The sequence below is a fragment of the Podarcis bocagei genome (assembly GCF_964188305.1).
Source record: "Podarcis bocagei genome assembly, chromosome: 5".
Taxonomy (NCBI): Eukaryota; Metazoa; Chordata; class Lepidosauria; order Squamata; family Lacertidae; genus Podarcis; species Podarcis bocagei.
Genome location: NC_138129.1, coordinates 14,454,468 through 14,475,743, shown reverse-complemented (window position 1 = coordinate 14,475,743; position 21,276 = coordinate 14,454,468). Strand labels below are relative to the sequence as shown.

Here is a 21,276-nt window from a genome sequence, read left to right as displayed (position 1 = left end):
TAGAGGGGATTTGAGGAAGTCAGTTATCAATGTAATGAGAATTAGGTATTTGAAGAAACAATTTTTCTTTGTGTTTAGTTTATTGTAGTGTAATGTGTTTTTCTTTGTTGTGTGTTTTGTTATGTTATTTTTTGTGATAAATGTGGAAAATCAATAAAAAAATTTGAGGGGAAAAAGTGATGGGGAGTGTTCCCTCATACACCCACGCTGCTTCCTTTGCGTTTTATGCGTCGACAGTTAGTATTTCTCTCGTAAGGCGGGGTGGGGGGCTGAGGTAAGCGCACCATTCCTGTCAGCCCTGGAGACCATGTGTGCATGTGTGGGTGAAGGGAAAAGCCGCTGGCCATGCTGTCAGGCCAGCGCCACTCAAGCAAAAATGTTCTTTTCCCCGCGTGAGGGAAGACGAGGCGGCAGCTGTTTACTTTCCATGGCTTGCACCGTGTAACCAATGAGTGGCCTCCCCAGCAGAGCGCAGAACTGCTTTGGAGTGCAGCCACCCAGGCGCTCCCCGCGTCCGCCTGCGGGGACCACCACCACAAACACTGGTGGGCGTCGCTCCCGAGGTGCCTCCGAGCCCCTGTCGCTGCAACTGCCCTTCCTGAGGTCAGTTGCCAGCAGCTCCATGGTGGAAATCCGAACTGTGGCTCCCTTCCCTCTTCCCCACCCCGGAAGAAAAGATTGCTGCGTGCACGCAACGGAAGGAGAAGGGGCTTGTCTTGAGCAGCCACCCGCCTCACTTTTGATCCCCAAGCCTGCCATCGCGAGCGTGCAATGTTGGCTGCCTGGATTCCCGGACCGTCCGTGGGCCGGATCTAGAAGGCAATTGGGCCTGTTCCGGCCAGCGGACCTTAGTTTGCTGACCCATGATCTGGAGGGTTACACAGGCTCCCCACCCCTTGGTTATTGCCAGTGACTACTGATGCTACACTGGTAGGGTGGAAGGCAGGGTGACCAAAAGAATGGATGGAACCATCAACTTTGATGGCCAACAAGTCAGATGGCTTTAAAAGAGGATGGGATATCATTGGCTGCTAGCAGGGATGGCTCTACTCTGCCTCCAGAGCCAAAAGCTCACCTGAATGCAGAATTGCATGAACTCAACAGTTTCCACCAATTAACGACATCTGTTAAGTCTAGCCAGGATGTAATGTTTTCAAGTGAACCAATTCTTTCACATTTGGCCTCTGACTTCTTTATTTAAGACATTAAATTATGAAGAGACAGCAGATTGTGCTCACATGCATTTATATTCTGTACATTTTTCAGAACACCAAAATGTCCTATGCAGATGGCACACAACTTTCTTAAGTGGAGGTGTTTTTTAAAAAAAATCTGCTCATGATAGATGCATCATTTCAATTTAAAAAGTGATTCACCATGTTTGAAATGAAGCACACATATTGCATGACTCATGCTACCGGCTGCAGCTTTTTCAAAGAAATTTTCCAGAATAATGGAAACTCACTGTTAAGGGATGTATTCCAACCTTCACATTTCATTCCTGGGGCAGCGGAGTGAGGAGTAAACAACCCTTTTAACAAAAACCATTAGGAGTGTGGTATCTGGTCAATTTGTGCTACAAATGATTGCAGAGATTAATCAGGTGCATTTGCAAGCTGAAACTCCAAATATTCACCCTTCTACTGCAAGATGCACTCCAGTGGTGAGCATCCAAAGGCCTCTGCTTGGCACCCATCCTCCTAAGGGTGGTCCATCGCTTGGTTGCTAATGAGCTATGGAAAAAGTGGTGTCTGTGGCAACAGAGCCCACAGGAAGGCCACTGCAGGGGATGAAGCTGAAGTACTAATCTGCCACTTACTTGTCAAAAAGAAGAATTAAAGAAGAGCATTGCTTGATCAGATCAACCTAATTCAGCACTGTATTTCCCATGGCAGCTGTAAAGCAAGCTATGAATGCAATAGCTTTCCCCTGTTGTTTCCAGGATGTGAGTTATCATTATGGCCCCACAGTAACACGGCTACTTATCCTCCATGCATTTATTTAACCCCACTTGAAAGCCGTCCAGTGTAGCGGCTGCTATCACACCTTGTGCAGTGACTTCCATAACTTAATTATGTGCTTTGTGAAGAAGCACCTCCTTTTGCCTGTTCTGAATTTGCCGCCAATCATTATCATTGGGTGAACCCAAATTCTAGTATTAGAAGAATGCATCTCTTTCCATGTGCCCCCCCCCAGTGTAAACTGCATTCTCCTTGGGGCATTTTTGTTTATGCTATTCTGTAACGCATCATACACTTTGAAGGCACCACACAATAACAATTTAATCGCTAAATTTCTTGGTCATGAATTAAACACGTTCTTGCTGGATATTATTTGGTAATTACCAATACTGCACAGGGGACATAAGCACACAGATAGCTTTGACCTGAAAAAGCTTCCTATTCCAACACCAGTTCATAAAACTGCAGTGGCACAAACAATGACCACTGATAACATATGGGAAAATTCCTGGAGTGTGTGTGTGTATGTTGTGAGTGTGTGTGTAAAGCTATTTGGCTGTGTGCATTTCATACTGTAATTTTGTCAGTACATGTGCTCTTATCTGTGGGTGGACTATTTTTGTCACTCAAGAATGTGACAGTTTGAGCCCCAAGAAATAATATATCAGCTACTGCAGATGACTCACATAATTAGATAATTTTGTATCAGGATGATTGCTTGATCTCTGAATTTTACTATGCAATTATACTTTCAACTGAGGGCTCGTCCACACGCTTGTCCCGTGTTCGAGTGGTTTCCTGCTTGACCCACAATTTCTAGGCACGGGTCCAAGCCATTTTCCACTTGCCCTGCTCCTTCCCAGGGAAAATCTGCTCTTTGGCGCTACATTGTAGCAAACGTCAACCTGGAGAAAATCCAAATGGCTTTTTGCTCCGAATGAGTGCTAAAGAGCAGTTTTTCCCAGGGGAAAGAATCAGGACAAAAGGGACTGTGGATAAGCCCTGAGTTGAGGAACTTCCACTGATTTAAATATATGAATGTGGAAGAAACTATATAAATAAATAATAGTATTATGTAGTAGTTCTCTGTTAATAGAGGAAAGGCCTACATTTAAAACAATATGACTGGATATGAATAAGAATACATCTGTGTTCTGCAACAACAAAAAATCAGGTTGGTGTTTTTTTATATAAAAAAACCAATCTAGTTCTATCCATGGCATTGGAAGATATCAGTATGTACTTGGATGCAGCCATACAAGTTTTCAAAACTGTGTAGTGAGATTTCTTCCCTAAAGCAGATCAAATAAATGTGGCCTTATGCCTCGTTTGTGTCTTATTCTAAAGCCAGATGAGTTTGCATCCCTTCATAGAAGGAAAAAAAGAGCAATTTCAAAGCTATTTAAAAAGCAGTGTCAGCCAGCCAATAATCATCCCAGAGCACTGAGACAACTGACTTAACTAAATATTTATCTGAACAGGATGTGAAGGTGCTCAACTGACAACCCTATAATATACTTTATCTGATCTATGAACAGTGAAGTGAATAGTCTTGACAGGCTGAATCCTGTAAGCCACAACTGAAAAATAGTTGGAGTAGACACTAGAATTTTCAGCTTAAAGGTAAATCAAACATGGTTGAAAATAATGATTGAAAGGGGTGTATATTTCTCAGATCATGTATACAATGTACAATAGATAACTTTAGGCTAAGAACACCATTTGAATAGCAATCCAGAGTTGTTAGTCTTAAATGTTAGTTTGATGTTCCTGCACAATTCTTGAAGTATACATATGGCTAAAACATCCTGAAGCTCAGAGACAGAAGTCACAAGCAAAACAAAAATGGCCAAGTTTACTGTTCTCAAAGAGTAAACAAGAGTGAAATGTAGCTGAAATAAATAATTAAGAAGAAGAATTTATTATTTATACCCTGCCCATCTGGAATTCAAAATTGACACCTGTAGTTATGTCCTCAACGTGCTAGCTCTCTCCACATACCCTGTTTACCGTATTTTTCGCCCTATAGGACGCACCGTCCCATAAGGCGCACCTGGTTTTTTTGGGGGGAAATAAAGGGGGGGAAAATTATTTTCCCCCCCAGGCGCGGGGCTGGGTCGGGGGAAGCCTGAGCTTCCCCCGACCCCAGCCCCCAAACAGGCAGCTTTCTGCAAGCCGTGGGAGCCCAGCGCTGGCTCCCGCTGCTTGCTGAGAGGTCCGTGAAGCCTGGACGCGCTGAGCTCAGCGCGTGCAGGCTTCAGCGTGCAGGCAACTCTCCGCAAGCAGCGGGAGCCCAGCGCCGGGCTCCCGCTGCTTGCGGAGAGGTGCGCGAAGCCTGGAGAGCGAGAGGGGTCGGTGCGCACCGACCCCTCTCGCTCTCCAGGCTTCAGCGAAAGCCTGCATTCGCCCCATAGGACGCACACACATTTCCCCTTCATTTTTGGAGGGGGAAAAGTGCGTCCTATAGGGCGAAAAATACGGTATATCACACAAGATTTCACTTAAAGGAAAATGATTCCTCCTTCCTGGCTGGAGAATATATGGATAAATGGTAGAATGTTGTAATGAAGAAAGATTTCTAACTGATAGTTACAGGGCAACATATTTGCTGTGGAACATTCTCTTAATGATTCATTCTCTCAGGAATGAGTCATAATATCCCTTCCAAAACTCATGTAGTTTATGAAAACATTTTGGATTCTAACAATGGATATCCTTGTACTTATAATCATTTTTCTGATAGACTAATCTTAAATATTCATGCAACAGTAATGTATACTTAATACTGTACCAAGAATCACTGCTGGACTTAACATTTTTATACCTGATGCAAAATGACTGCTCAGGACTGGAATTCATTTAAAACAAAACACCACGATTCAGAGATGGAGGACAATGGAGGAAAGAAAATGAGAACCAGCTGCCTGCACCAAGTACTTCACAATGCTTCATGGTAAGCCTATCATTGACAACAACGTGAAACAATTAGCAAGATGTCAAAAACCTGATGCTGAGATGAAACTGCCATGCATTATAACAGAGTTGAATGTAGAATGTCCCAATGGTCTGGGTGTTAAATCTGTGGCTTTGATCTGAATAATGTGTTAAAATGAGATTTGTTTGCTCATTTGAGAATCCTACACTGTAAAATTTTCTGTGAAATGTTACCTGAAAATAATGTATGATTTTCTTTCTTCTAGTTAATTTAATGAAATAGTGGGTGTGATCCAGACCCAAATTAAGCTCTTTTAAGTCCAGCTGGTTGAAGCAGGAGAGATGTGAGCACTTTCCCTTCTTTGAAATCAATGGAATTTAAAAGTTTTTACTTTGGGGTAAGGCAGGTAATTCCTATACAGTCATCTCATACAGGGCTATGAAGTCAGACTCCTTGCTGAGGGAGTGCATTTGTGTGAATTGCTTCTTCCACCAAAGGTTGTGCCAAGATTGCTTTTAGAGTGGCAACATTTCTTCAAGCTGCTGCTGTTGCTGTCACACACACATACACCCTCCCCTTCTTACTATAAATAAAATGTAATGCTATTATTGTGCACCCCTTTGGAAGATGTGCAGTGCCATTATCCTAGGTTTGCATGAAGTCAAGGTGGGGTAGGAAAGCAAAAGAGAAGGCAGGTTGAACAAGTGTTGACTATGGCATGGGAATGACAAAGGAGGGACACAGAGAGGAAACATGGTGGCTTAAAACAATGGAAGTTTGGGTAAAGAAGGGAAGGAGAAGAAAATGGCAGTTTTAAACAATGGCAGATGTTTGGATATGGTACCTTCATACAAGAGAATATTTTAGGGTTACACATCTCTGTCACTTAAGGCAGCTGAGGAATGGAAAAGGGAGAAGTTTGAGTACAGTGAGGATGAAGAAAGAGTCAGAAAGAAAGGAGAGAGAGAATGTGTGTGTCTGATCATGGGCATTGCCGAGGGGTCCAGTTCCCCCCTGGATCTAGTGACACCATAGAAATAACTAATTGACCAATCAAATCATTTCTGCCACCCCAACAAAAGTCCTGCCTCCCCCAACAAAAATCCTGGCTACGCCCAAGTGCATGATTACATGCATCCATATGAGTTGGCAGTTCAGACCAAGTAGGTCTTCCATGTGGGCAGAACCCACCTGGAAATGCAACCAAGGAGAAAAAAGGCCAATGGCATGCAAGGCTGTCATCAATACTTTATTTTTAATCTTCTAATGATTATAAGATCATTATAAAAACCTGATCCAAAACACCCACCCCACTCACACACGAAAACAAAGACCACCACAGCCAACCACAAATGAACAACCATACCCTAGGCCAACCCCAACCTCTCTCATCACCAAAGAAACACAAGTGAACAGCAAAGAACCTACACAAGCAACGCTGACACCAAACCCTACACATAGTAAGTAAAATAGAAACATCGCCACCCATCTTTCCCTCCCCTCCACCTCTTTCCCCCATTTCTTCCCAATGTCTCAACAAATGAAACTGATTTGTAAAAATATTACATGAAAAAAATATATATGAGAGATATTGCGCACACTTCTGTAAATCAAGAAAATCTTAAATAAAAAAATGATTATAAAATGAACACTAACATTTGACTTTTGAAATATGAGTTCTTAATATAAGGTCAGAGTTTCTGACAGATAATATATATTAACCAAAGCTTTGTTTGATGTGATGTCTTATTTAATTAGATGGAACTAAAAGTTCTTTGGGCCCTTTAGTCCAAATCTCAGGAGGCAGCAGGTTCAGCAGGAGTTCTGAAACATTTCAGATATGTTACCACAAAATAGAAGTTCTAGGAGTATTCAGCCTACTGCATGCTCTTAGTGATTTATAGGCTACATTTGGCTAGAAGATTTTTATTACCGTTGGGGAAAAACACAGCAGGATTTTACAATGAGAAATATAATCTGAAAGGCCTGGAAATGCTGCACCGTCAAACATAGAGGAGAATGCTGGTTATGCCTGTACGCTGCCCTGAATTAACAAGTTAAATCCACCACTGCAAGTAGGTCTTTAATTAGTTTGTTCCTCCTGCTTTGTACATTCTGGACACTATGCTTGAAAACATTTAAACGTTGAAAACAATGTCCAAAATATTTAAGTCATGCAAAGAAAGTAAGAAAAGCCTGCTGGATCAGGCCAATGGTGCATCTATTCTAGTATCCTGTTCTCACAGTGGCGAGCCACATGACTGTGGGAAACCCACAAGCAGGACCCAAATACAAGAGCACGCTGCCTCCTATGGCTTTCAGCAATGGCTATTAAGAACACTACGTCCAACCGTGAAGAGCACAGCCACAATGCCTAGGAGCCACTGACAGATCTTTCCCCCTACACGACTCAGCATATTCACATCCAAGGTTTTAGTTCACAAGACCTGAGATGAAAGGGATATTTGTTGAAATTAAATATTGAAAAGTCTCATTCTGGATTAATTCTAAGGGAAAGGTTGCCTGGCCTTCATCAGAAAGAAAAGACTTGATTATTCAACTGGATCTTGTTACATGCCACAACCCTGACAGCCACTTGTATATACTATAATTATTTAAAGAGAGGTAAATTGCATCCTTAGTCCTATACAGATTCATGATTGATTAAGACTGACACATTTATGGGAACGTTTAGGATTGTATTATTGGAACATTTAGGATTGTAGTTCACATTCACCAAGATTATTTATGTGAATTTGTATTTGGGTCTTGCTCACAGGCTCAGGGAAAGGAACAGAACATGTCAAAACGTATTGAAATGCAACACATATAAAGACCCACTCACCTTCATTAACCCTACTAACCACAGTATAGAGCCGTATTTATTTTAAACTTTTAACTAAGGGCTTGTCCACATTGGAGTCTACTGTATGGTTACCAGATATTTTTCAAGGAATCCGGGGATACTTTTTTAATTTCATGCTTTATTATTTTAGGAAAGGGTTGCCCAGAGTTCTTCACCTTTTTTAGGGGGGGACCCCAAAGTTGTCAGGCGTGCACCTTGACACAAGGCAGGTGGAGAAGCCCATCTACACACACACAAACGCCCCCAAAAAGAGGTGGTGCTGAGTAAAGGGACTCGCTGGGCTTGGGAAAACACGCATTAAAACACACACACAAGGCTCCGTCTCTCTCTCTCTCTCTCTCTCTCTCTCTCTCTCAACGCAGCACAACTGTTTTCTACGCTTCTCCTGTTCTTCACTGCCTCACTCGCCCGCCCCCCAACTCGGGGGTGCAGAGCCTGCAGCAGAAGAGCACCTTGGGCTCTTCTGCTGCGGGCGACTCCATGCAATTTCAGGGTGAGCATTGATCAAGGAAGTGAGCTAGAAGGAAGCTCTCTGGCTCACGCCTTAGTTTAAATAGCCTTCCCCCCAACCAGCGGATTGGCTGGCTGGAACTTTGACATGGCCGGGACCTCCGGTGCTGCTCACTGCCATGGCACCCACCATGTTGCCTCGGTGGAAGTCCCCAGGCATAAATCAGGGGACATTAATTAAAATCCGGGGACATTCTGGGGACAGATTTTGTCCAGGGACAGACTAGTGAATCCGGGGACGTCTGGTAACCGTAGTCTACTGTGTGTTTGCAGCTGTTTGCGCTCCGATTTAATTTGCACAGTCCACAGTCAAACAACACAAATCTCAATGCTTTCCCCCTGTAAAAGTGGATTTACCCAATATGGGGATAATGCAATACTGGGAAATCAGATTCCACACTGGTGCACCAGATGTCGCATATAATTTGTTTGAGTGTTTTGAGGTGACTGGATCAATTGCCACTTTCTACTCCTTCCCTTTCTATGCCCACTACTTTCTCTCCCCCCACCCTTATTCTCGTAACTACTTTTGGTGCACTCTTGCTTCCATTTCTCTTCCAGTATGCTATTAAGGGTGCACCAAGAGCTTCTATATATTTATTTTGATCTCCTAGAGTTGCAAATAACCAGAAAATTGCACAAGAATATTTACAATTGCCTGACTGTGTACACTTCTTGGGTGGGCATTTAAAATAAATAAATAAATAAATAAATAACACGTGCAACTATCTGTGAATATGCTCCGTCTGTACTTAACTGGCCTATCAAAATCAATCAATTACAAGATAGGGACAAACACAAAAGGGAACACCTACTGCCTTAAGGTACCAGGTATAATGCACGTATTAAATATGTATGTAATTCACTTATATATACCCAATTTTCCTATACAAAAATTACTAATTTTGTTTAAAGCACTGTTAATCTGATTTGGTACATTTCCCCACTTTCTATTTTGATGGCACTATATATTACATGTCTGAGAAAAGTCCATTTTCAGTATACTTAATCTTTAAGAAGAGGTTGTTACGAACGCTTTTATCTTGATTAAAGTTTCACTCTGTTCCATAAGTGAGTTTGCACTTTTAATGACCTTATACTTTTCCCAGGTTCTTCTCTATGTGCATTTCCTTTTACGTTTTGCTGGAAGGGAAAGAAAAGAACACTAAACTTTAGAATATTTTCCTACATATGGGAATGTAGAGCCCTCCCACAAATGCTCCCCTGGACAAGTGTTCTGTGTTTCCAGACCTGGAACTCACTTCCTTTAATATGAATTTAGGGAACCATGTCTTAATTTTTGTACCATTTTTTGTATAGTGGTAGTGCTGATGTTGTGACCCAACTCAGGCCATGACCAGGCAGTGCGTCCTGACCCACTAACTGACAACCTATGCTCTTCTGGGTTCTCTGCTTCCCCCACTTGTAACTGCTGATGCTGTGCTATTCATGTTAATGTGAGTTCCAGCTGGACCTCACATGCAGCTATGTGGTGACATACTTCTCTCCAAGTCCTCAGTGCACAGAGTATTTCAGATGACTGGGGAAGTGGCTTGTGTGCCGGGCTTCTAGATAACTACGTATGTGTACTGTGGGAGCACCTCATGAGGTCTGAAATGGTCAAGCTGTTGCAAAGCATTTAGTACAGTGGCAGAGTGGTTGGCCAAGAATCTTTGTGGTGAAAGGGAAGTGTCAGGGAACTGCCATCGGAGCCAGAGGGAGAGGGAGGGCTCCAGAGGGATTCCGGAGAGCGTCCCGGGAGGGAGAGAAGCAGCACATCTTCTGGGGAAGGAAATCAGCGTAACCACCAGTGGAGAAGGGGGGCAGATGGGGGAATCGGCGAGGTGGCTCAAAGACTCCTCGCCGGGAACCACTGGGGAGAGCACGGGTCCTCCGATGCCCACACCCTCCCTGCGCAGAAGGCTTCCGCGCAGGGAAGCTAGGTGGAGACTAGGCGTCAAAGAGCTTCTTTGCTGGAAGAAGTTCAAGAAACGCCCACTAACGGATTCTGCCAGCGATTGAGACAGTCATGGGCACGTGGCTGTCCAGACAGAAAGGGTTCATTCAGGCAACCAGCCAAGGGTGGCGTTGATTTACACACAAGCAACCCCTAGAACCATTATAGGAAGGCTCAGCAAAATGCCTGTGGGAATCCCTTCAGTGCACAGAAGTGCACCCAGGAGGTATTGTATTTATCACTGTAGTCTTCTTACAAGTGAAACAGAACTTGCTTCTGACTGAACACATTCACAGCTCAGTCTTAGACAAGTCATCTCAAAAGTTCATTGAATACATTGAAACTACTCCAAGGTTAAGTGTCTTTATGACTTCAGCCTTTCTTGGGGAACCAACTTAAATGACTCTTCTCCTCACTTATGCATTGAATATTGGGAAAGTCCATTCCTTGTGCCAGCTACAGCACTACAAACAAAAAAATCCTACTTACCCCACAAGCGTTTTGTTAGTTGCTCCCCAACGAAGTAGAAGATTACCATTATAAGGAAAGATATGGAGATAAATATTGCCCGTCCTAATGGACTGAGCACTCCTAAAACTGGATATGCCCAAATCCCACTTGCATGGTTTACCCACATTATCCTAGAAACAAGGGGAGACAGTCACAAATAGCCATAAATTTTATAGGTAGATAGTTGATTTCTGAAGTTGCATGGAAAAACTATTCTATATTTGCTGATAATTTCAAATATAAAACTGTAAGTTAAGTGCATAAATTTGGATTTTCTTAAAAACATAGAAGTACAATTCATACTTGAAAGCAATATTGATTTAAATGGAGGACCATATGACCTATGAGTATTTTACTTTTGCTAGATCATCTCCGTTTACTTTTGCTAGATCATCTCATTTCCCAAAACAACTAATTTTTCTTCATTAAAAAATAAAGATTATTCAACAGAAATTTCTGAGTGAAATGGGGCTTGGTAAGTATTTGTGAAGACTTTTTAGTATCTAGAAGAGGTATAAAACATGTGAAATCTAATGTAATGCTTACCACCATGTATAGTTGGTTTATAATTAATGCTTGACATGGTTAAAAATGGGTTTGCAGGTTGGTTTGAGGTAGCTATGGCTATAATCTCTATCAGCATACCAACCACAGAACCATAAAAACACCAGACAGCAACAAGTACCATATTTTTCGCTCCATAAGGCACACCTTTTCCCTCCTAAAAAGTAAGGGAAAATGTGTGTGCGTCTTATGGAGCAAATGCAGGGGGAGGCAGGCAGGAAAAGCCCCCAAGAACCGCACACAAGCTCCACGCAGCTCTTGCGGGCTTTTCCCCAGGAGGGAGAAGGGACTGACTGACAGTCCCTTCTCCCTCCTCGTAGAAAATGGATAGCGTTCGCTGCCTTGGCTTCTTTAGCCTTGTGCAGCCTCTCCCGGCTGGAGAGGCTGTGCAAGGCTAAAGAGGAAGCCAAGGCAGCGAGCGGGATCCATCCAATATATTTTTTCTTGATTTCCCCCTCTAAAAACTAGGTGCGTATTGTGGTCCGGTACGTCCTATAGAGCGAAAAATACGGTATATAGCTTCCTCTTCAGAGCTCCAGCAACTGCATGCTAAGGAAGCTAATGTAATGGGCACTGAAGGGCAGCTTTATTGAGCCCTCAAGCTTCTATTCTTAGGAACCTAAAGGAATGATATGCAGTTTCTGAACTGTGTATTTGCACCAGCTACATATGCTACATGTGGCATCTGTTGTCAAAATGTAAGACTAAAAAAGCTATTTGCCTGTGCGCTGCTCATGATAAATTAATTTACCTAGTCAAAAATACTAACTAAATGGCTACACTAGAATTAATCTGTGCCTGCTACCACAGAAATGGTATTCTAAGGTCTTGCATAAATGGATCAAAGTAATGATAATAGGACTATGCTTATGGTAATTAAAGAAATGGTAATGGAGCAATAGGCATTAGCAGTGTAATATTTACTTGCAATATTTTATGGCTGCATAAACATTCCAACGAATTACAGAAAATTAGTTCAAAGAAGCCCAAAACTGTTAGAAATGTAATACAGTGGAACCTCGGTTTTCAAATGTAATCTGTTCCAGAAGACCGTTCGACTTCCAAAATGTTCTAAAACTGAAAGCAGAAGCCTCAAAACAATAGGGAAACTCAAAATGGCACGTTCGACTTCTGAAAATTGTTTGAAAACCAAAACAGTTACTTCTGGGTTTTTGGCGTTCGAAAGCAAAAATGTTCGACTTCCAAGACGCTCGAAAACAGAGGTTTCACTGTATAATTACATTGCATCAATTATAAATTCTTTTAGGCTATTTTGAAAATGATGTGTGATCAGATCATCATAATTTATTGAGAAATTTGATAACAGCAAAAATGTTAATAGCTGCTAAATGGCACATTCATAAAATATCAACGAAACAAGAGTTGCTTAATAAGATACCAACACTGCCATGACCTTTAAACTTGTTAAAATGGTATGTTTAAGAGAAAGGAGACAAAACCAATAACAATTTGGTCTAATCTTATTAATTATATGAAACAAATAGAATATTGAATATAAGCATTTTCATATAGTTTTATACTAGATGAGTTTATCAGACAATTTATGACAAAATGATGTTGTACGTTTAAAGTATCTTGAGATCAACATAAATATATTAAAATAATTATTTTAAAGAAGCCATTAAACATACGAATTCCAATAGGCAGCATGCACAATATGCTTCATATGCTTTTTAAAATTTATTTTAAAAAAAGATTTGCTAATATAAAAGGAACAATCCAACTAAAATGATTCAAAATGCTTGAAATGTGTGTTTGAAAAAGATACTTGATACCTACCATGAGAGGTATACAACTGCAAAGGCGCCAAGTCCCAAAATTCCTCTACATCTACGGGGATACTTATGATCACAAATGAACAATTCTATGAAAAGCAGTGGGAGGATGGTGGTATGCTAAAAAATAAAACACAAACACACTCAAATATAAGTGCTGGAAACATATGGCAAATCAAAACAAAGTTTTATTGTTTGTTGTATTGTTTTCAGTAGTTGTATTAAATTACAGTTTTTTGAACTTCTGTTCCATGTTTTATTCCATATTTTTATAGTCTAGCTTAGCGGTTCTCAAATTTACTACCCGTAGGGCCCACTTAGGATGGTTGAAAATGACTGAGGTCCACTGTCATATGCAGGGGTAGCAGCAGTTACAAAATAGTAGCAGATGAGAGCATTTTCAATCAGCTGGCAATTACTGGCATCATTTTCTATGGCTGTCTGATCCATCTTGGGAAATTTATTAATTCTTTGCCACAGTGGTTTCCTCCCTGACACAAGCAGTTCCTTAGCTCAGTTTCCTCAAGCTAAGTCTTCTTCTTTGGCAATCACTCGTAATATCACACCCTGAGTGAGGACAAAATTTGGTCCCCCCAAAAAAACTTTGAATAGGTACCTGTATAAATATGGGTTAGACCTTATTATTAGTCCCCTCAGCTCAGTAGGGGAACCATCTGCACTGCCCTAAATCCGCCGCTGTCATGACCTGCTACACATATTATTCTGCTGTCTCTTTCAAAGGCCCAGGAGTTCTGTTGGGGTGACTGGTTGTCAACCACATACATGTGTGTTTTTGCTTTCAGAGCCTATTCTAGCCCTGAGAATGTCCAAAAGAGGCTTTGACTTTGTTATTTAGAGTTAGCATATAAAATAACACTTTCCCACACCATAGTTCAATTTTGCTTTGACTGGTGGAGTGGGTGGGGGTAGTGACCCCTCCACCACTCTCTTTTCATGCAGGCTCTGGGGAATATCAGGGAGTAGTCTCAGCCTGCACAAGTGAGACAAGGGCTGTCATGGTATAAAAGGTTAAAGGTAAAGGACCCCCGGACAGATAAGTCCAGTCAAAGACGACGATAAGGTTGCGGTGCTCATCTTGCTTTCAGGCCGAGGGAGCCGGTGTTTGTCAGTAGACAGTTTTCCAGGTCATGTGGCCAGCATGAATAAACCGCTTCTGCTGCAACGGAACACCGTGATGGAAACCAGAGCACATGGAAACACAGTTTACCTTTCTGCCACAGCAGTACTTATTTATCTACTTGCACTGGCGTGCTTTTGAACTGCTAGGTTGGCAGGAGTTGGGACAGACCAATGGAAGCTCACTCTGTTGCGGGGATTCAAACCACTGACCTTCCGATCAGGCAAGTCCAAGAGGCTCAGTGGTTATATGAAGCAGCTAGCAGCGGAGGAAGGGTGAGTCTATGATGTCGTCTGTTTATGGTGGGAATAAGGAGCTATACATCTTAAATGGGGCTATCTGAATGATGTGCTACGTGCCCTCTCCTTCCTTCCCTTTGCTGTAGAGTCCAAATAATGTATGAGAGCTATGTTTGCATAGTGGTATAAGGGAATTCAAATTCAAATTCAAATTCCTGTGTGCAGAGATTCCACAGGATTCAGTGGCTGCATTCTTGCTGTGTGCCCCACAGTAGTTTGGACATAACAGGGTGGTCCATTTAATTTAATCCTAGAAGCATGTGCTTCTGATCTCATCTTTGGCATGCTCCAGAAGAGGAAATGGGAACACATGACCCAAAGGTTCACTGCAGCTTATGCACACAATGTTAAATAATCATTTCACCTATTACATTTGAACTGACCCTTATACCTAAGTTCTGCAAAATATTATGATCAGATAAACAATAAATGTACAGTGGTACCTCGCAAGACGAATGCCTCGCAAGACGGACAACCCGCAAGACGAAAGGGTTTTCTGTTTTGGAGGCGCTTCGCAAGACGAATTTCCCTATGGGCTTAAATGCTGGTGGTGGGGAGCAAAGCCTTTCCCCCCCTCCGGCCTTCAGAAGAGGTCCAGGAAGGCCGGCGGGGGCCGAAAGGCTTTGCTCCCCACCGCCAGCATTTTAAAAGCAGTCCGGGATAGCAGGGAAGCGCTTCCCGCTATCGCGGACGGCTTTTGAAGGCATGCGGGGGGGAGCAAAGACTTTCGCCCCCCGCCCGCCTTCAGAAGAGGTCCTGGACCTCTTCTGAAGGCGGACGGGGGGGGCCGAAAGTCTTTGCTCCCCCCTGCCTGCCTTACCGGGAGAGCGGAGAAAGGCAGCGCATTTCTCTGCTGTACCGGACGGCTTTTGAAGGCAGGCGGGGGGGGGGAGCAAAGACTTTCGCCCCCCGCCCGCCTTCAGAAGAGGTCCAGGACTCCTTCTGTTCCTCCTCCCGCATCGCAGCGACGCGCCTGTCCTGGAAGCCGAAGGAGGAACAGAAGGGTCTCCTTCTGTTCCTTCTCCAGCTTCGCTGAAGGGCGCTGCACCTTCTCCCTCTCTGCGCAGCGCCTCTCCTGTGAAGCAGAGGCGCTGCGCAGAGAGAGAGAGAGAGAAGGCGCAGCGCCCCTTGAGCAACGCGCCTGTCATGCGAAGCCGGAGGAGGAACAGAAGGGTCTCCTCCTGTTCCTCCTCCCGCTTCGCAGTGACGCGCCTGTCCAGCGAAGCCCGAGGAGGAACAGAAAGGTCTCCTTCTGTTCCTTCTACAGCTTCGCTGAAGGGCGCTGCGCCTTCTCCCTCTCTGCGCAGCGCCTCTCCTGTGAAGCAGTCTTTGTCCCTCCTGCCTGCCTTCCCAGGGGCTTTTACATCGCCCCGGACAGCGGAGAAGTCCTCCGCTGTCCCGGGCGATTTTAAAATGCCGCCCGCCAGCATTTTAAGATCGCCCCGGACAGCGGAGAAGTCCTCCGCTGTCCCGGGGTTTTTTAAAATGCTGGGGGTGGGAAGAAAAGCCCTTGTCCCCCCCCCCAGCCTTCAGAAGAGGTCGGGGGACAGACTGTCCCCGGACCTGGTCTGAAGGCGGTTTCCATAGGAACGCATTAATTGATTTTCAATGCATTCCTATGGGAAACTGTGCATCGCAAGACGAAAAACTCGCAAGAAGAAAAAACTTGCGGAACGAATTAATTTCGTCTTGCGAGGCACCACTGTACTGAACACAGCAAAAGAGATACCTGAAAAACAAATGGTGTACACTTACCATAGTATGATTAAGCCAAATTGGATTAACGTCATCCAGCTGTAAAGGATACACTAGTTCTCTGTCATATGCGTAAAGGCTCCAGAAAGCAACAGGTACAAACTGTCATTAAAACATTTGACAATTAACACTTATATCCTCAGACAAATAGTAACAATAGACAGTTAATGTTTTCCCAAATCGAAGTATTTGTTAACCTTTCCCCTTCTTTCTTACTGCAGCTCGTTTTTTCCAGTGAATAAAACCTGACCATTGTGAATAGTTTTATTTTATTTCTCCAGATAAAAATAATAAAAAACCTTAACATCAAACACTCTGTATTAAAGTTCAAGCTTTCTAGTTTTGCAAATAAATAGCTGCAAGGAAACCTAAGTAGTGAGTTTAAGTGTTTGTCCACATTTGAGCATCATTTAGCCATGAATCCCTTTCCCTCTCACTTTTGATTAGACTGGAGTAGTCCACATCGAAACATATTTGCATTTGTATATGAGGTACAGCTTCAGACTTTCCCCTTCATATCAGCAGGTGCTCCCTCCTGTGTTTGTCACCTTCTAATTTGTTTATTTTGTTATGCCAATTAAGTGCTGAAAGGGCCTGTAGGCAGTTAGCTTGGTGTGAACTTTTAAGTTTTTCCCAACCAGGAAGTGGGGGGGGGGGAGGGGAGCAAGCAGCACAGTCATAACTGTAAATTCTCAAAGCACACTTATCAGATAGCTGTACAATATCTAGTGCAGAATGTTTAATGTACAGTTTTCTGGTTTTGTGCAAATCTTGAGGGAGCAAAAGAAAATATACACACACAGATAAGGCTACAACCCTACATTCAGTAGCATACTGGAAATAGTTGTGAGCACAGCTAGAAAAGAAATTAAAATACAGTCAACAATCTTCAGTAGACAAAATATTGAAATTCCATATAAGCAAATGCTTGCTTTTTTGTTTGTAGCAGCGCATTTGCTAGTTGTGCAATCATGCTGGAAGGACTCATTATCTATTGTTACCTATAATTAGAAGCATGGATAATTATATTGACTAGTCAGAAAACTACTGTATTTTTCGCTCTATAAGACGCACTAGACCATAATAGGCACCTAATTTTTGGAGGAGGAAAACAAGAAAAAAAATATTCTGAATCTCAGAAGCCAGAACAGCAAGAGGGATCACTGCGCAACGAAAGCAGCAATCCCTCTTGCTGTTCTGGCTTCTGTGATAGCTGCGCAGCCTGCATTTGCTCCATAAGACGCACACATATTTCCCCTTACTTTTTAGGAGGGAAAAAGTGAGTCTTATAGAGCAAAAAATACGGTAACTAGTCAAGTTCAGGCACAAGGACAACAACAATTTTTTAAGAAACTTAGTCTGATTTTGTTGATTTTATTAATAAACAGAATGAGAGTATGAACCCATCAAAGACTCAGAGAATTGTGAAAATATATGTTTCAATAATATATGAACAATAACAATTTAATAATATTCAGTAATATGAATGGCTGTCAAAGTTTTCATTAATGCATTATGGTGATGGAATTGATTGCTTTTACTGCCTGTTGTTCAAATTCTTAATAAATAAATAACATTTTGGAAGCAGTTGATGTGAAATGGGAGTAGCAGAAAGTGATGAATGATGCACCCACATTAAAACACAGAAACAAATTGTCTGTAACCCCAAGCAAAGCATCTTGAAGCCCAATTTCCCAATTTACTGGATTATCTCCTTATCAGATAGACCTAAATTTATAGGGGGAACGTATCAAGATTGGTGTTGTCTGAGAGTAACATGTATGCTTTGCAAATTAAATGGGCAAACAGTTGCAAACAGAACAGTAAACTCATGTGGTCAGGCCCTTATACACACTTTTTCTCCCACACAGTCCTGCCAAAAATGTTCTCTGAAGTTGCCAGAGATGCCAATGCAGACTTTCATTGAAATGCAAATAGTAGCTTTGGACAGTCTATTCTTGTTGAAACTAGGTTTCCCTACTGCTTCTTTTTACCCGGTTTTTCTGCCCCAGGTGAAGCCTCCAGAGGGGTGCTATTGAGGCTCCCAGCCTCAATGGTGAGGGGGTACCAAACTGGGAACTAGACGCCTGGAGGAAGTCTTGAACCTACTAGCCTTTCCCCAGTGGCATCTATGAATGCTTGTGCTAGACTATCGTTAACTATTCTATAGGTCTGTTAGCTTCATTATTAAAAACGAACTATCTGGGCTCTTCTTCTCAAAACAAAGTTTCTCCTGATTTAAATGATAATGTGGTAGGTTTTAAGAATGGGATTTGTAAAGCCCCACACTCATCTTAGATTCAAACCATTTGGAGGGAAATCATCCCTTTTTAAATATACCAGGTGACAATCTACTCAGCACCATTGGAATGCCGTAAGATAATTAAATGAAAACAACACAACAACAGTTACTTCTTGTATTTTAAGAATGATCAGTGCTGTTGGTTTCATTTAGACATGCCAGGCTCTTTGTGACAGTCTTTTAGAAATCTGGAGAACATCGCACATCAGACCTAGCCAGCAGGGATAATGGAAGTAGTTCCAAACATCAGGATGCATCAGGTATGAGGAGCTGTTCTATAGTACGCACATATTTCAATAACAGAAACAGTAGTTACTTACTAAGCCAATAGGAAACACATATGAAGAGAAGATGAAATCTCTGAGAGGCACCACCAATGATGATACTCTTTTCTCTAATGAAGGCATGCACAGAGCTACAGTATCAGATATGACACATAATAGATACAGGATTGTCTGCAGAACCTATGAAATCACAAAGAAGCTATTAGAAATACACATGGGGCTCAGTATGTATATTTTCTCCTTTTCTGGTTTAGTTTCTTAACAAGGGATGCACACACCATACATTTAAAGCACATTGCTTCCACTCCCACCAAAAAAGAATCATGGGAACTGTAGCTTACTCCTCACAGAGCTACAATTCCCAACACTCTTAGCAAACTACAGTTCCCAGAATTCATTGGCGTTAAACGTTTATTAGTGTACTCAGCCAAGGAAAATAATTTGAAGCATATTACTGTACTGGTTGGTTCAGTGTATCTATTATCTAAAGGCTTTTATATTTCCCTCAGCAACATTGTATCTTAACATAAACAAGGTTTCATGTGTTAAAGTTGCTCTGAGTCCTTTTTGGGGGTGAAATCATCATTATCTATTTATTTATACAGTACCCGCCTTTTCCCGATAGGGACTCAACAAATAACAACAACAATAATAAACGGGGGCATGCGAGTCATAGCGTACTTAGGAGTAACTGATGCCAGTTAGGGTGATGTATAACTAATGATCACTTTTTGCTATAAAACTCAGGGGGGGAAGGGGCACACAAAAGAAACTAAATTTACCTCAGCGGGTTCACCCGCCCTAACCTATTTCAACTCTCTCTCTTTCTCCCCCTCCCCCACCTTCCCGCGCGCGCCGCCCTGCACGTGCGGCCAAGGAGCGCTCCGTCTGCGCACGCGCGGCGCCCTCCCGATCTCCCCTCGTTCCCTTTTCGCAGCCGCCGCCACCACCACCTGGTTGAGGAAGGTCAGGTGTTTCCAGGAGCCCCCGTAGGTGACGTCCGGTTCCTTGCGGACCGACCTGGGAAACCCCGCGTTCTGGGTGACGGCGAAAACCGCCCAGAGGAAGCAGAGGAAATGTAGGAGCGCCGCGGCCCGCTGGCCCCGCAGCGGCACAGCCATTGTGGCTCAGCCAGCGCTACGCCGGGCGAGGGGACTCGTATGGATGTGGTGGAGAAGCGGCAGCGGCGGCGGATGCCCATCCGCCCGCGCTGGCTGGAATGGCGGGTCCGGGCCGCAGCCCCTCGAGGCCGAGGCGCTACCAACGGCGGCCGCTCGCGCCGACGGTGCCCACTGCGCAGGCGCTGCAGGAGGTCGTCGGCGCTCAGCCGCCCGCCGCCATCTTTTGGCGCCTTTCTGCCTCGACGGAGGGGAGGCTGACTGGCTCCTCGCGACGCCTCCTCACCTCACAGAGGGTGGACCGTACCATGTCAGCGACTGCTCTGTCTTTTCGCCAGTTTATGTTTGGGTGGGGGTAGTGTAACACAGTGAGGTGGTTAGGGCCGCCCCCTTCCTCATTCGCCCCGTGTTTTCTTCGAGAAACCTTCATGGCAGGTAGGCAGTCAAAACACTTGATCCGTGGCAGGGGCTGACCTGGGTTTCCCGCTCTGACAGCGCTTCTCGGATCCTCACCCCCACCCCCAAATTGGAAATGGTCCTGACCTCGCCTGGATGCTGTGGGCGGGGCTTGAGCTGTGACGAGGGTGGGCGCGTCGTCATTTGGACCCTGTTTGACATCTGCAGGGAAGGATGGGTTGCTCACGCCAGAGGCGGTCAGTGCAAGGTACCTCTGCTGAAATCGCCTTTTTAATTTTTTATTTTAAACAGGCTATTAAGTGTCCTGCTTTTTTCCACTTGGACCACGCTACCTCCTAAAGAGTTCTAGAATCTTTCGTCATAAGAAGTTTTAATAAAGTTTCTATACCAGTTTGATTGTAGAAAAAAAAATCAAAGCTGTTTACAGAAAAAGATAGCAAAACAATAACATGACCTCTAAAATTTTTACAACTGTAATTTTAAAACATACAGAAGGTTAAAACCACAATAAAATAGACTTGAGTTTTATCTTGGTGCAGTATATCTGCAGAAGACCCAGGGGGTATCTCATTGCTGAACATGCTTTCACCTGTCCTGTCCCCAGCACCAAATTTGGCAGCAGTTTCTAATCAAGTTTGAGATGCACATGGCTTTAAATACCACTTATCAACCGTAGATTTTTAAAAAGTGCTTTTGTAATTGCATTTTCCCCTCAGAAGTGGGATGGGCTTCATTTGTTTTCTTAAATATTCCATTTTGTATTTAGCATATAAACTGAATGTATTCACTTCCACAAGCCTTATTTATAACACTCGTATCCTATCACTCTTAAGTATAACTGAAGGCAGTGTAGGATGATACACT

The 21,276-nt window shown here is 43.2% G+C and overlaps 1 protein-coding gene and 1 long non-coding RNA gene across 3 annotated transcripts in view; both read right to left on the bottom strand.

Annotated features, from left to right (window-relative positions):
* Positions 1-7,840: 7,840 nt before the first annotated feature.
* The window catches only part of LOC308588413, a 105,320-nt gene continuing 91,884 nt past the window's right edge, over positions 7,841-21,276 (bottom strand). Inside the window, exon 2 of the long non-coding RNA XR_014008729.1 lies at positions 7,841-8,753. This is a non-coding gene — a long non-coding RNA (uncharacterized lncRNA). The remainder of the gene's footprint in view (positions 8,754-21,276) is intronic.
* LOC308588273 (androgen-induced gene 1 protein-like) lies at positions 9,266-20,385 on the bottom strand. 2 transcript variants are annotated; one of them, XM_081196725.1, is made up of 6 exons: positions 19,828-20,385; positions 18,914-19,057; positions 16,292-16,393; positions 13,104-13,219; positions 10,719-10,870; positions 9,266-9,415 (listed from the first exon to the last, which is right to left on the bottom strand). In XM_081196725.1, the coding sequence occupies exons 1-6, from the start codon at positions 19,996-19,998 to the stop codon at positions 9,390-9,392; spliced, it is 711 nt and encodes a 236-aa protein (XP_081052851.1). In that variant the 5' UTR covers positions 19,999-20,385; the 3' UTR covers positions 9,266-9,389. The 2 variants fall into 2 exon arrangements, with proteins under 2 accessions (XP_081052851.1, XP_081052852.1); XM_081196726.1 differs by having other exon boundaries at positions 19,831-20,381.